This window comes from Choloepus didactylus, chromosome 2, assembly GCF_015220235.1.
Source record: "Choloepus didactylus isolate mChoDid1 chromosome 2, mChoDid1.pri, whole genome shotgun sequence".
NCBI classification, from domain to species: Eukaryota; Metazoa; Chordata; class Mammalia; order Pilosa; family Megalonychidae; genus Choloepus; species Choloepus didactylus.
Window position 1 is genome coordinate 110,276,066 of NC_051308.1, and position 14,931 is coordinate 110,290,996.

Below are 14,931 nucleotides of genomic sequence, written 5' to 3' on the forward strand. Positions count from 1 at the left end.
AGAGATAGTGGAGGGAACAGGAGTGAGGCAGAATGTTAACTCCTGAGGTTAGTGTAAAGTGAGCTGTGGGGGCTGGGGCGGTAGAGCCAGGTGGCTGGCACAGAAACAGGGAGGGAAATCCATCGAAGGGCGTGGAAACGCGGAGCCGCCAGGGAGCCCTGCTCCCCACCCCGCTCCACTAATAACGCTGGGAAGAGTGGCTGCCTCTTCCGGGAACGCCGTGGGCCCAGGGGCCTGTGAGGCTGAGTGCGGCTCAAGTGGGTGCCAGAGACGGTCCTTAGCAGCTTTGGCCTGGGTCGAGGGAAAGAACGGGTTTGGGGGAGCACTCAGCAACTGGCAGAGAAGGCCGCTTCACCCCGCCCCTTCCCTCCCCAACCTACGGTCTCCCACAGGACTACAACTCCCGGGGTGCAGCGCGCCGGCCCCCGCTGCCACGCCCCTCCTCCCGCTCCATCCTATCCCTGCCTCCAGTCCTGGACCTGCTGCAGCCCCAGCTTGGGGAGCGCAGCAGAGCGGGGCGGAGCGGGGCGGGGCGGGGTGGGGAGGGGATCCGGGCAGGCGACCCAGGAGACAGCGGCGCCTCGGCCTCTCCCCACCAGGCGGCCCCGGACCTCACTAGACACCCCGAGGGCACACCGACCACGCCTCTACAGTCACCCCGCGCTGACCCCTCCCCTCTTCTCTGGCCTCTTTCCCCATCCTTCTCGCCTTTACCCTCCCCATCCTTCCCCGAGCTCCGGGCCGCCGCCCTCCCCTCACTCCCGGACCGGCCTTTCTCGACGCTTCCACTCCTCCTAGGGAGATGCGATGAGCTGGTGCCCTCGCGTCCTCCTCGCCGCCCCGGGCGCGGTGTCCGCCCAGCGCCCGTGGTGGGGAGGAATTACCCCGCGAGCCCTCCGTGACGCCCCTCCCTTGGGCCCCCCCCCATCTGGCGTCCTCGGGCCATGCCCCAGGGCATATAGCCAGGGGGTGGGCTCTAGAGCGAGGGGAGTGGAGAGGAGGAAGGACGGGGCCTTGGGCGCCTCTGAGATGCTCTCAAGAGCCAGGGGGTGCCAAGCGAGGTGCAGACTACCGAACAGCAAGCATGATGCCCTCGCCTAGTGACTCCAGCCGCTCGCTGACCAGCCGGCCAAGCACCCGGGGCCTTACCCACCTCCGCCTCCACCGGCCCTGGCTGCAGGCCCTGCTCATACTGGGCCTGGCCCAGGTGCTTCTGGGCATCCTGGTGGTCACCTTCAGCATGGTGGCCTCTTCTGTCACCACCACTGAGAGCATCAAAAGGTCCTGCCCATCTTGGGCTGGGTTCTCGGTGAGTTGGGTGCACCATCGTTGGGTGGGGGAGGCTCCTGGGGCCCCACTTCTCCATACCAGCTGCAAGTCCAAATCTTCGCCTCTCCTCCCTCTCCTGGCCCTCTCCCTCCTTACAGGGCTGGGTGCACCCTGTGGTGAGGGGTTCACTCAGGGGCCTCCCCTGCCAGGCTGAGCCTGTGCCCACTCTGTCCCCAGCTGGCGTTCTCCGGGGTGGTTGGCATCGTGTCCTGGAAGCGGCCATTCACTCTAGTGGTAGGTGCCAGGCTCTGGGACCCACTGGGAGGCAAGTGCCCAACATCTGAGGACCTGCCCATTAAAGCCCTCGAGGAGGGAACTGGCTCTCCAGTTTGTGCCAGCTAGGCACAAAGTTATCTGTCAAAGAGGGTGGCTTCATCCATAGTAGGGGAGCTCCTGGGAAAGAAAACTGGGTACCCATGAGGGTCCCAGGCCTGAGAGTGCCCTGTTTCCCCCAGATCTCCTTCTTCTCCCTGCTGTCGGTGCTCTGTGTCATGCTCAGCATGGCTGGCTCTGTCCTCTCCTGTAAGAATGCTCAGCTGGCCCGAGACTTCCGAGATTGCTCCATGGTGAGATTTGAGAAGGGAGAGCTGGAATGACCTGGCTGGGGGAGGAGGTATGCTGGACGCTTGGGTTTGTCCTGACTCGGTCTGCCTCACCTTTCCTACTCCCACTCAGGAAGGAAAGGTCTGTGTGTGCTGCCCCTCCGTTCCCCTGCTCCGGCCCTGTCCAGAATCAGGGCAGGAACTGAAAGTTGCCCCTAACTCCACCTGTGATGAAGCCCGAGGAGCCCTCAAGGTGAGCTTGCAGCCCCCAGTTTCACCATTCCTCCCCACCACTCCGTCCTCCTCCTGCTTCCCATCCTTGTCTTCCCAGACCTCATTCTTAACTCACAGATCTAGAACATGTAGGATTTACTTGTCCTTGGGCCCTTCTCAATCCCCTTCGCCTTTATCTTCCCTTCCCCAGAACCTGCTTTTCAGCGTCTGTGGGCTCACCATCTGTGCCGCCATAATCTGTACCCTCTCTGCTATTGTTTGCTGCATTCAGATCTTCTCCCTGGACTTGGTGCACACTGTGAGTAGGGCGCAGGGGCCAGGACTAAGCCCAGGCCTGAGGGGGTGGGTGGCTTCAGCACTGGCTTCTGAGCACCAGAGCAGTGGATCACCCATTAGGGAGGGTGAGGAAGGTGAAAGGGAGTGAATTTAAGTATGTGATGTCATCTGGGACCAAGAGAGGGGACTTGAGAGAGTAGAGCTAGAAGGAGGGACTTCTGAGTGGGGTGAGTTTAAAAAGGACAGCAGCAGGATAAAAGTTGGGTGTTCTGGTGAAGACAAGAGGAGTCTGAGAATGTAGCAATTCTGGTGGGGGTGGGGCCACAGGAGGAGGGATATGTGGGTGGGTGGGGCCAGAGCTGGAAGTCCAGGGCAGGGGCGGGGTTAGAGCGGAGCTGGTTCTAAGTGAAGGAGGGCCCAGAGTTGGAGGACCTTCTTGGAGGAGGTCAGGCTAGAAAGAGGAACTGTGTTCCCAGAAAACAGGCTTTCTGACCTGCTTGCTCCCCAGCAGCTGGCCCCTGAGCGGTCAGTCTCTGGCCCCCTGGGGCCTCTGGGCTGTGCATCGTCGCCCCCAGCCCCTCTTCTACACACCATGCTGGACTTGGAGGAATTTGTACCGCCTGTGCCCCCACCACCCTACTATCCCCCAGAGTACACCTGCAGCTCAGAAACAGATGCACAGAGGTAAGAGGCCTGGCAGGATCCTGCTGGGCAGCTAAGGGGAGAGGAGTTTGGGGCTGGGGTCTGGATTGGTGAGGAGGGATCTTTGTGGAGTGGGAGTTCTCTTCCAGGCTTTGACTCTCTCCCTCATCCCGCCAGCATCACCTACAATGGCTCCATGGACAGCCCAGTGCCCTTGTACCCTACTGATTGCCCTCCTTCTTATGAGGCCGTCATGGGGCTCCGAGGAGACAGCCAGGTGAGAACAGGGTTTGGTACAAGTTGGGAAGCTGGGGACAGAGCCTGGAAAGCTGAGAGAGCTGCAGAAGCTGGATAAAGATAATGACAGTTCTGATGATCTTTACAGTGCTAGCACATCCACTGTTATCTTTGATCTTCCCTGGGGCCTGGTGAAGAGGGTAGGGTAGGAACTATAATTTCTATTTTACAGATGTGGAAACTGAAGCCCACATAAGTGACCAGCACAAAGTGACAAAACTGGACTGGAATCTAGGTCTCCAGAGCTCTGGCCAGCACATGGGGGTGGCCAGGTCACTGTGTAGGGCTGGTCCCTTGACCCTTGTGTCTTCTGCAGGCCACTCTGTTTGATCCTCAGCTTCATGATGGCTCCTGCATCTGTGAGCGAGTGGCCTCCATTGTAGATGGTGAGCAGAGAGTGGGGAAGAGTGAACTAGGGCAGGGCTGCCAGGGGACGGGGGACGAGACTGAGTTGGTGATTTAGGGACAAGCGAGGCCTAGGCTGTGGCTTCCTGGAACCCTGGACTTCTCTGTCTCCTCGGAGATAAAGCTGGAAACAGAGTGGCCCTGGAAAGGCTGGGCCTGGGAGAGAAGTGCCTGGGCTGAGCCAGGCTGGCGCTACTCACCACCCCGTGCTGCCCACAGTGTCCATGGACAGCGGGTCTCTGGTGCTTTCGGCCATCGGCGACCTCCCCGGGGGCTCTAGCCCGTCGGAGGACTCGTGCCTGCTGGAGCTGCAGGGCTCCGTCCGCTCCGTTGACTACGTGCTCTTCCGCTCCATCCAGCGCAGTCGCGCTGGCTACTGCCTCAGCCTGGACTGCGGCCTGCGGGGCCCCTTTGAGGACAGCCCCCTGCCCCGGAGGCCCCCAAGGGCTGCCCGTTCCTATTCCTGCTCTGCCCCTGAGGCTCCACCTCCACTGGGTGCCCCCACGGCCGCCCGCAGCTGCCACCGGCTGGAGGGCTGGCCGCCCTGGGTGGGACCCTGCTTCCCTGAACTGAGGCGGCGGGTCCCCCGGGGAGGCAGACAGCCAGCAGCCGCAGCCCCTCCCGCCCGAGCCCCAACTCGACGCTTCAGCGATAGCTCAGGTTCCCTCACCCCCCCGGGGCACCGGCCTCCTCACCCGGCTCCCCCGCCACCGCTGCTGCTGCCTCGGTCCCACAGCGACCCGGGCATCACCACCTCCAGCGACACTGGTGAGGCCCTCCCCCTGCCTCCTCGGGGTTCAAGAGGTGGTGGGCACTGGGAATTAGAGGGCTGGTGATGCCCACCAGGGCTGGGGACACTGTTGAGGTACCTGCAGAGCAAGAAAGGGTGAGTTTGCTCATGCAGCAGGAGCATGTATGTTCTGGAACCCAGTTCCACGGCTTCCAGCTTGGCCAAGCCTCAGCTTCTCATCTGTTTAAAACTGGCATAGTAATAGTACCTGCATAAGTATTATTGAGTAACTGGGAAATAAGATAATGCAAGTAAAATGCTTAGCACTGGCACAGAAAGCGCTTATCGTTGCCATGTGTGCCAGGTCCTGGGGAGGATGCAGCAGCAAATGATGCAGACTTAGTCCCTGCCTTTGTGGACTGCACCGTTTTAGCTGCTGGTGGACATGGACAGAGATGGTGCCCCCCCACTTTGTTGGGGATGGGGTGTGGTTGCTGTGCCAGCTCCTCTGGGCTTGAATTCTCACAGGAGGGTTGTGGGATGGGCGAACATGTCCACAGAGCCCCCACCCCCCTCAGTCTCTCCTCTCTCTCCTCCCCAGCTGACTTCAGGGACCTTTATACCAAAGTGCTTGAGGAAGAAGCTGCTTCCGTTTCCTCTGCAGATACAGGTCAGGCGTGTGGCTGGTCCCCCAGGGGTGGGGGCCATTGACACCTGGCCCTCTCTGCCCCTATTCCACCCACCTACTTGCTCTTGCCCTTGTTCTCTCTGCAGGGCTATGCTCCGAAGCCTGCCTCTTCCGCCTCACCCGCTGCCCTTCCCCCAAGTTGCTACGAGCCCGCTCAGCCGAGAAACGGCACCCTGTGCCCACCTTCCAGAAGGTCCCCCTGCCCTCGGGCCCTGCACCTGCCCACTCCCTGGGGGACCTGAAGGGCAGCTGGCCAGGCCGGGGCCTGGTCACTCGTTTCCTCCAGATGTCCAGGAAGGCTCCAGACCCCGGTGGGAATGGAACCCATGGGCACAAGCAGGTAGGAGTTGGGGGAGCCATGATACCAGGGAGAGCCTGGTGCTGCAGGTTGAGCCATCCTGAAGCCCTGCTCTGTGTCCCCTTCAGGTGCCCCGAAGCCCTTGGGGCCGGCCAGGCCGAGAGAGCCTCCACCTTCGCAGCTGTGGTGATCTGAGCTCCGGCTCCTCCCTGCGGCGCCTCCTCTCTAGCCGCAGGCTGGAGCGTGGTACCCGCCCCCACAGCCTCAGCCTCAATGGGGGCAGCCGGGAGACCGGGCTCTGACCTGGGCTTCTTGGCACACCAAACAGATCCAGGTGAATGCTGGGGCCACAGGCACCAGCTGGTTGGGAACAGAAACCCCCAGCGCCCCCTTGCACTGGCTAGCACAAAAAGAAACCCGCTGAATAGCCTCCAAAATGTCCCTTTCCCTCCTACCTCTAGGGGGCGCCTGCTGCTTGCCTCTGCCCACTCCAGCCTGAAAGAGCTTCTGTCCTGTGCTATGTGGGTATTTAGGCTGTGGTGGGGGAAGATGCCCATGCTTACAGCATTGGAGGAGAAAAACCCATACACTCCTGTGCTCTCACCATGAGAGGGGCTCTTTTTGATTCACCAGGGCCAGGGCAAAGGCATTCCTGGGTGTTGAGGCACAGGGGACTGTGTGCCTGTGCCATGGACTGGTGAGGCATGATGAGTCAGAAAAATCTGGGTGGCCTCCCAGCTACCTCCAGCTGCATGACCTTGGGCAAATTATTTAACCTCAATTGCCTGATCCGTAAAACATTATGAGGATGAATGTTTGTAAAGCTCTTAACACACTGAGTAAGCCTTCAATAAATTTCAACTTTCCTCCCTTTCTCCTGGATTGTTCTTTATCACCAAGGAAATTTGTTCTAACATCTCTCATATTTAGGAAAACTATCTCCACACCTTTATTTCTGGCTACCACCTGTATCTGTGCTCCTTTTCATAGTAAAAGTCTTCTTTTGTTTTTCCTTCCACTTCTTGAACATCCATTCTCTCCTTGCCTGCTCCCGTCAGGCTCCTTCCCTCACTGTCCCCAGCCACTGCTCTTGGCAAGGTAGTCAGTGAGCAAAATGGTATGAGACCCAGTGGCCATTTCTCTGTTTGCATCTCACTTTAACCCAACTGAGCAGCATCTTTTTTCTTGAAATTTTCCCATCTCATGTCTTTAAAGACATCATGCTCTCCTACTTTTCCTCCTTTGAAGATCTCCCTTTGCTGGACCCCTTAACATTGGTGGGCTGCAGGGCTCTCTCCGCAGCCCTCTTTTCTACCTCCCCTCTTTCTGGAGGTGGCCCCAGCAATGTCCGTGGCTTTACACACCATCCATCTATGTGTTAACTTACCACTCCAGTCTTGACCTCCCCACACCCTCCAGCTCCCAACTCAACACCTCCACTCGGATGTCTGGTGGGCATTTCAGAGTCAACAAGGCAACAATAGATGAGTGTGCCTTTCTCAATAAATGGCACTATCATTCACCCAGTTGCACAATCCAAAAGTTTAGGGATCACCCTGAATTCTTTTCCCTCACACTACACATCCCATCCATTAGCAGTATATCCAGAATTCTTCCCTGGCTCATAACCTCTCCAGCTACTTAGTTCAAGCTCCCATCCTCTCTCCCCAGCCTCTAAACTGATCCATTTCCACTCTTCCCAACAATCCATTCTCCACTCAGCATAGTGACTGTAAATCATGTCACATCACTGCTCTACATAAATCTAATGGCTTCCCACTACAATTAGAATAATTTCCAAACTGGCCTACTCTCTCTGCTCCAGCAAACTGCCTGTGCACAAAGACCTTCTCATCTGCTCTTTTCCAAGCACCAACCGCTCTACCTGACTCCTGTGACTGGTGCCTTCGTGTAATTCAGGTCTTAATTCCACTTCCAGCTCCTCAGGGAACACTCCCCCGCCATTCTATCACACCACCATATTTGTTTTGCACATTTGTCACTAACTAAAGTCACTTTCCTTGTTTATGTGTTGTCCCAGTTAGTAGGGACTTGTTCATTCTGCTGGACCTAGCTCATAGTTGATCCTCAATAAACACTCAAGTTACTAAGGTGGCAGAGTGTGGCCTCATAAAAGCTTCGGGACTCCATGATTATGGGACAGCATGTTGCCCTCCAGGGAGGAGGGAGGGCATTGCCCAGAGATGGCGTCAGGCTGCAAGGTTTCTTGAATAATTCATCATCATAACAACCCAGCCTCCGGCTCAGGGAGGGTTGGGGCGCGGCCAGGAAGACAAAATGAGGCAGTAGAGGGTGGAGACTGGGTTCCCACGGGGGCAGTTTCTGGGCATTGAATGTTCCCTATCCTGAGGCTTCCTATGGAGGAAAGCTCAAAAATCCTACTCAGCTCCCGTCAGCTTGGACTCAATGAGGGAATGCAACTTCCCCGCACCCACGAAAGTTTGGCAGCGGGTGAACACTGAGGCGCATGCGTGGATCTTGCCTCTCCAACCACCCCCCCCCAACCCCGCCACTTCCCCTCGGCGTTGGCCCGCGAATACGCTTGCGTTCCGTCTGGGATGCGGCTGGTCAGCGAGGGCGGTCAGTCCCCAAGAGGACCAATGAAGCTCACGAAAGGACGAAGTGGGGGAACAAGAGACCGTCTTTCGGGACGAGGCCCCGCCCTCCTCCCGCCCCTCCGACCGCCGGCCGCGCATCTCCCGGCTGTGCTTGTGGGGCTGCTCTAGGGTTCCCTAGCAGCTCCGCCTCCTCTCTAGGCCCCGCCCACCCACGTTTGCAGCTGCCGTGGGGTTGCCCTGAGGCTCCCGGCGGGGCTGCTGTTTGGCTTTGCAGAGGGTGGGCTTAAAGGATGTTGCACCGTTTGGATCTTAACTCTCCCCTTCTCGCGTTTGCACTTCACCTTTTCATCATCACATTTTACTAATGAAGAAGAGAGTATAAAATCTTCAAGTCCTATCTTCTCGGTTTTTTTTTTGGGGGGGGGGTGGCAGGGACGAGTGGAGTGGGAAGGTCTGCGTAATTCATGCCTTCTTCGGTCCTGACATTGTGCTATGCGCTGGGGTTACGGTGGGAAGCCAGAAAAGACTGGTTCCCACTTTATCTGGCTTACGAACGGACAAAGGGGTCGGCAGTCTTTTAGGAGCTGGGTGCTATAACTGACGTTAAGCCATTTGTACAGTTAGTTACAACTGTGAGAAGAACTACAAAAGAGATATGAGGGCTGTGAGCATGTGTTACAGGGTGTGTGTGCGTGTCTGTGTATGTGAGTAGCGGGAGAGTCTCTTGGAGAAAGTGCCATCTGTGCTGAGCTCTGAAAGATGAATAGACATTGATTAAGCTAAGTGGAGGGGAAGAGTGATGCAGGCTAAAGGACCAGCCTTTTCAAGAACTCTAAGGCTGAAGAAATGGGAGCCTGAAGAACAAGAGGGCAAGTCCTTGGAAGCTGATCTCTCTGCTCGGCACTTGCCCCCTTTAGTCTGATCTCTATGCAGCAGCCAAAGTGATATGTTAAAAATACAAATCTTATCTTGTCATTTCGCCTCACCAAACACTCCAGCAAATTTCCACCTCAGTCAGAACAAAATTCAGGCTCCTTATGGAGGGCTCCAGAGCCCTACCACCTTCTCCAAATACAAGTCTTACCCCAAACTGCTGCAGCACTCTTCAGTTTCTTGTTCTTCATAGCTCTCATCATCACCAGAAATTATCTGTATGTTTGTGTTTGTTTGTTTGTTTGTTTTGTCTGCCACCCTCTTCATAACATAAGCTCTGGAAGGCCAGGAACATTTTCAGCGTATTCATTGCTGATCTACGACAGCAACTGACGGCTAGTAGATGTCCAATTAATAGTTGGTGAATGCATGGATTAGGGTACCTGATCCAGGCAGGGGTGTCAGGAAAACCATTCTGGTGTCAGTGAGGTTAATGATGAAGAGGGGTTATTCACTTTTCAAGAGGGGAAAAGAAGAAAGAGTTAGAGTTCAGAGCAGAGGGAACAGTCGAAGCAAGGTGGAATGTGGCCCAGTGGAGGAAGCATGGTTGGAACAGAGGATGCAAGTGGAAAGGTGAGAACAGAGGCCAGATCACTGCATTACAGGCAGTGCAGAGCCATTTTTAGGAGGGAGAGTGGAAGCTTCAGAATTTGTACTTTAGTCAGATCATTCAGTTCTTCTTGGAGAATGGATTGGAGGAGAAATGTGGAGGTTAGGAGAATGAGAGAGGTTTTGGTAGTCTAGGAGAGAAATAATGGGAAGGCAGGATGTGGGAAGAGGGAGGAGTCAAGGATGAGTCTGGGTAATGGGAGGAAGAGGTTCCATTCATGGGGTTGGAGGAGCAGGCTTGGCAGGGGTAGAGGAGATGGTCATCTCACAAGGGTCATGATGCGGTGTCTGTGAGATGGCCCAGAGGAGAGGTCTGGAGGGCATCAATGCACACAGAGAAAGACTGAGATCAGAGATGGAGATTTTGGAACCAAAAGCAACTAGTAGGTGATCAGATCTACCGGGAAGTCTCTTTGGAGAGAGCATGAAATATGAGAAAACAAGGCCTTGGACAAAAAGAGGAGGTGAAACCTGCTAAGGAGAAAGAGCAGCCCTAGAAGTGGGAGGAAATCCAAACCAAAACAAAGACAAAAATAGAGTGCTTCAAGAAGGGAGGGATCGAGGGGCAACTGAGTTAAAAGCTCACATCAAATATGGGTTGAATGAATCCATTGGATTTAGCAACAAAGAGATAACTGGTAAACTTGGTAAGGGCAATTTTGGAGTCAAGGGAGGCCAGAATCTGCCTGTGGAGTGTAGGTGGTATGAGAGAGGACACAACATGTGTAGTCACTTGTTGAAGAAGTTTAGCTATAGATAATAATATTATAACTTGCACTGTTTCATTAAATCTTCATAACAACCGTTGAGGCAAGTATTTTGTAGATGAGGAAACTGAAGTTCAGAGAAGTTAAGTAACTTCTCAACATCTCAGATTTAGTGAGTAATGGGGCAGGGATTTAAATCCTGCAGAGTCACTCTGATGTCTAAGCTAAAACACCCCTTCATATTTAGCTTCTCCTTGAGGGGTCAGGAGAGAAATGGTGTGGTCAGAGGAAGTACAGGTGGAGGAAAAGGTCTGGGACAGGAGTAGATGCCTTCAACTGTACCTGGAGCAAAGGAAGAAAAGTTGAAGAACAATAAAAGTAATAATAAATTTCTGCCACCTATGTGGAACCTTATGATTCACAGAGCACCTTCACAAACATTATCTTCTACGAGACTCATCACAGTCCCATGTAGGAAGTTCAGAGAAGTTAGGAATGAGAGAGCAGACCCACAGTTGAGCAGTATTTCAATCCATACTTCCTGTATCTCAGCCAAATTCTCTTCATTGGGTCTCACTTCGACTCTAACGATTGTGCTGAGTTAGTCTCACTCATCCTGAAGTTCATCACGCCTTCGTTTCAAACCACTCCAAACACTGACCTCATTCATTTATTCAGCATACACTTATTGTGCACTTCTTATGAGCTTGCCTCTGAGTGAAGAACTTTAAGGTTTCAAAGAAATAGAGTCCATGAAATTTGCTCTATGACTGTTTATAACCTTTAAGGAGGACTAAAAAATATATACTGCTGAAACACATGGGGGGCTGTATGACATGGTGGTTAAGAGTTTGGGCTTTAGAATAGGACAGATCTGAATTTATGCCTTGCCACTTATTTCACTTTGCTAAGTTACGGTTTTCTCATCTGTAATGTGAAATTATCAGAATAGTGTATGTAATAAGAAATAAAAATTGGCTATTGTTATCTTGAGAAAAATAAGACAATATGTGATGTATAAGTAGCTTCCCTCTGTACTGGGCTTTACGATAAATGCTATGGTTATTGTTTAAGAGCCAGTTAATCAGATGAATCTAAGGGTAAACCCACACTCTGGTGGGTAAGGGGCAAAAGGGGATCTTGCCTGAAGGTGAAGTCATTTTTGGTGTTAGTCATCAGGGGAGTGGTATATCCTCAGATTAGAAACAAGAGCTGAAAGGAAGGGTTCTAGGTTGACTGGTAATGTTTACTCATTCACTTATCTAGTAATCATTGTTTGAGCACCTACTCTCTGCTGTGCCTGGAATGAGACAGTGTCTCTCTTTGTCTCTATGTAGGTGACAGTGGGTCTTGGAGGGGGGACCCTCCATGGGGAGTTGGTATGGGGCCTAAAGAGCAAGGAGCCTGTGACATGGTACCTACTGGTCCCCAGGGCTGGAGTTTGCCCCCTGAGCCAGGCCTACAGCCTGGGAGAGGGCTGGCTGTGCAAGATCAGAACTCCTGTGCTGGGTCAGTCAAACTAATTTTTTACTTTGTTTTTCACTTATATTTATTTCCCAGTTGTCCTTCCTTGGTGTTTAGCTCAGTCTTTTAAAAGTGCTGTGCGGGTTTCCATCCTGGGGCAGAATTGTCACCCCATCGTCCTGAGCGTGGCCTCTCTTTACCATGGACATCTACCTTAATGGTCCTTCACTTTTCGTTACAGGGTCAAGCTTTGCAGTTTCAGTGGGTACAAGATCTATCCTGGACATGGGAGGCGCTACACCAGGACCGATGGGAAGGTTTTCCAATTTCTTAATGCAAAATGCAAGTCGGCATTCCTTTCCAAGAGGAACCCTTGGCAGATAAACTGTACTGTCCTCTACAGAAGAAAGCATAAAAAGGAGCAGTCAGAAGAAATTCAAAAGAAAAGAACTCGCCGTGCAGTTAAATTCCAGAGGGCTATCACTGGTGCATCTCTGCTGATATTATGGCCAAGAGGAATCAGAAACCTGAAGTTAGAAAGGCTCAACGAGAACAAGCTATCAGGGCTGCCAACAAAGCAAAAAAGGCTAAGCAAGCATCTAAAAAGACAGCAATGGCTGCAAAGTCTCCCACAAAGGCAGCACCTAAACAAAAGATTGTGAAGCCTGTGAAAGTTTCTGCTCCCCAAGTTGGTGGAAAACGCTAAGATGCCAGATTTTTTAATAAATATCTGACTGACTCAGGAAAAAAAAAAAAGTGCTGTGCAAACAGGACAGAGGGACACATCTCTGGCCCTCTAGTACATCCCTAGTGGCTACTGCCAAGAGGCCTAGGTGTTTGAGACCGTTCGCCTAGGGCAGTGGTTCTCGGTCGCCCCCTAGTGGCCATTCTGGACATTTGTGGGCACCTCTTTGGTTGAGACAATGATCAGTAGACATTCCATTTAGTAGATGGAGGTCAGGAAAGGTAGACATTCAATAATGTGCAGAACAGTGCTGCACAGAATTGTTCCTCATCTCACTTGACTCTGGAATTTTCTGCTCAACAACACATACAAATACCAAATCAAATATAAGTCAGCAGGACTTTATTACATTATAATGCAGAAAAGTTTTACAGGAACTTTTTTTTTCTTTTTCTTTTTTTTTTTTTTGGAAAAAGCCCAAAGCCATATCTATCATCTTTGGAGAAATCTCTATTTAAATCCTTGGCCCATTTAGGAGAAGGCCATTATGGAGAAGGAAACTTATATGAGATAAAGACTGTTTGAAATTATTACATTCTATTTACTCAACACACCAGAGTTTTTCCAGCTATGTAATATATTTAGTTGAAAAGGATTTCAAAGCAGTAGTGTAATTCCTACAAAAGCAATGAACCGATTGCAAACAGGTAGCCAGACTTTTTAATAACTTAACTGAGGTATAATTTACATATCATAAAAGTCTCTCAGTTTAAGTGTACAATTCGGTTTACTGAGTTGTGCAAACATCACCATAATCCAGTTTTAGAATCATTCCATCACCTCAATAAAATTCCTTATGCCAGTTTATAGTTAATCATCCTTCCCATCCTTGCCCCTGGCAACCACTAATCTATTTTCTGTCTTTATTAGATCTGACTCTTCCACAATTTCATAGAAATGGGATCATATAATACATGGTCTTTTGTGTCTGGCTTCTTTCACTTAGCATAATGTTTTTCAGGTTCATTCATGACATAGTATGTTGGTATTTTGCTCCTTTTTATTGCACAATTATACAATTACCATAATTTATTCATTCACCAGTTGCTGGACATTTGTGTTGTTTCCACTTTTTGGACTATTATGAATAATGCTGCTGAAAATATTCTCATGCAAGTTTTTGCATGGACATGTGTTTCCATTTCTCTTGAGTAGAAACCTAAAAGTAGAATTACTGGATTGTATGGTAAATTTATGTGTAACTTTTTAAGAAACTGCCAATCTATTTTCCAAACTGGCTGTACCATTTTATATACCCACAAGCAATGTATTAGGGTTTCATTTTCTCCACATCCTCAACAACATTTGTTATTGTTTGACTTTTTGATTATAGCCATTTTAGTGTGTATGAAATGGTATCCTCTGTGGTTTTAATTTATATTTCTCTAATGACTAATGCTCTTGAGTACCATTTCATGTGCCTGTCAGCCATTTGTATATTTTCCTTTGTGAAATGCCTAGTCAAATCTCTTGCCCAGTTTTAAATTGGGTTGTCTTCTTATTATTGACTTATAATGGGTCTTTATATATTCTGAACACAAATCCTTTATCAGATAAGTGATTTTCAAATATTTTCTCCCTGTCTGTGGCTTGTCTTTCCATTTTTTTAATGGTGTGTTTTGAAGAAAAAAAGTTTGGATTTTGATGACATGCCATTTATCAATTTTTTCTTTTAAGGACTGTGCTTTTGGTGTCCTACCTAGGAAATCTTTGCCTAACTCAAGGTCACAAAGATTTTCTCCTATGTTTTCTTCTTAAGGTTTTATAGTTTTCACTCTCACATTTAGGTCGCTGATATGTTTTTTTAAAAGGTTTATTGAGATATAATTCACATTATTATAAAATTCACCCACTTAAAGAATACAGTTGAGTGGCTTTTAGTATAGTTATTCAACCATCATCACAATTTTAGAACGTTTTCATCACCCTAAAGAGAAACCCCTGTAACCATTAGCAGTCACTCCCAGCTCCCTTCCCCTCCCCCCAGACCCGGATAACCACTAAGCTATATTCTGTCTCTGTGGATTTGCCTGTTCTGGAAATTTCATATAAATGGATTTCTATAATATGTGGTATTTGCAACTGGCTTCTTTTACTTTGTATAATGTGTTAGATGTGCAGCCATGTTGTAGCATTCTCAGTATTTCATTACTTTTTCTTGTGAAAGATTATTTTATTATGTAATACCACAATTTGTTTATCCATTCATCAGTTAATGGACATTTGGGTTGCTTCCACTTTTTGGTTATGAATAAAGCTGCTATGAACATTTGTGCACAATTTTTTCTGTGGACATACGTTTTCATTTGGGTATAAATCTGGAAGTGGAATTGCTAGATCATAAGGTATCTCTAATGGTTAACATTTTGAGAAACTGCCAAACTGTTTTCCAAAGTGGCTGCATTATTTTACATTCCTACAGCAATGTATGAGGGTTCTGATTCCCCCACATC

At 50.6% G+C, this 14,931-nt stretch overlaps 1 protein-coding gene and 1 pseudogene across 4 annotated transcripts; both read left to right on the plus strand.

Moving 5' to 3' along the window:
- Window positions 1–550: 550 nt before the first annotated feature.
- On the plus strand, window positions 551–6,035 carry FAM189B (family with sequence similarity 189 member B). 4 transcript variants are annotated; one of them, XM_037813863.1, is made up of 13 exons: window positions 551–1,309; window positions 1,507–1,563; window positions 1,785–1,895; window positions 2,005–2,124; window positions 2,296–2,403; window positions 2,890–3,065; window positions 3,201–3,300; window positions 3,637–3,706; window positions 3,945–4,493; window positions 5,057–5,125; window positions 5,230–5,483; window positions 5,570–5,775; window positions 5,903–6,035. In XM_037813863.1, exons 1-12 carry the CDS (start codon window positions 1,085–1,087, stop codon window positions 5,741–5,743), a joined length of 2,013 nt encoding a protein of 670 aa, XP_037669791.1. In that variant the 5' UTR covers window positions 551–1,084; the 3' UTR covers window positions 5,744–5,775; window positions 5,903–6,035. The 4 variants fall into 4 exon arrangements, with proteins under 4 accessions (XP_037669791.1, XP_037669780.1, XP_037669801.1 ...); XM_037813852.1 differs by lacking the exon at window positions 5,903–6,035 and having other exon boundaries at window positions 5,570–5,884; XM_037813873.1 differs by lacking the exon at window positions 5,903–6,035 and having other exon boundaries at window positions 2,893–3,065; window positions 5,570–5,884.
- Window positions 6,036–9,512: 3,477 nt separating this feature from the next.
- On the plus strand, window positions 9,513–12,450 carry LOC119512790 (annotated as a pseudogene).
- Window positions 12,451–14,931: the final 2,481 nt, after the last annotated feature.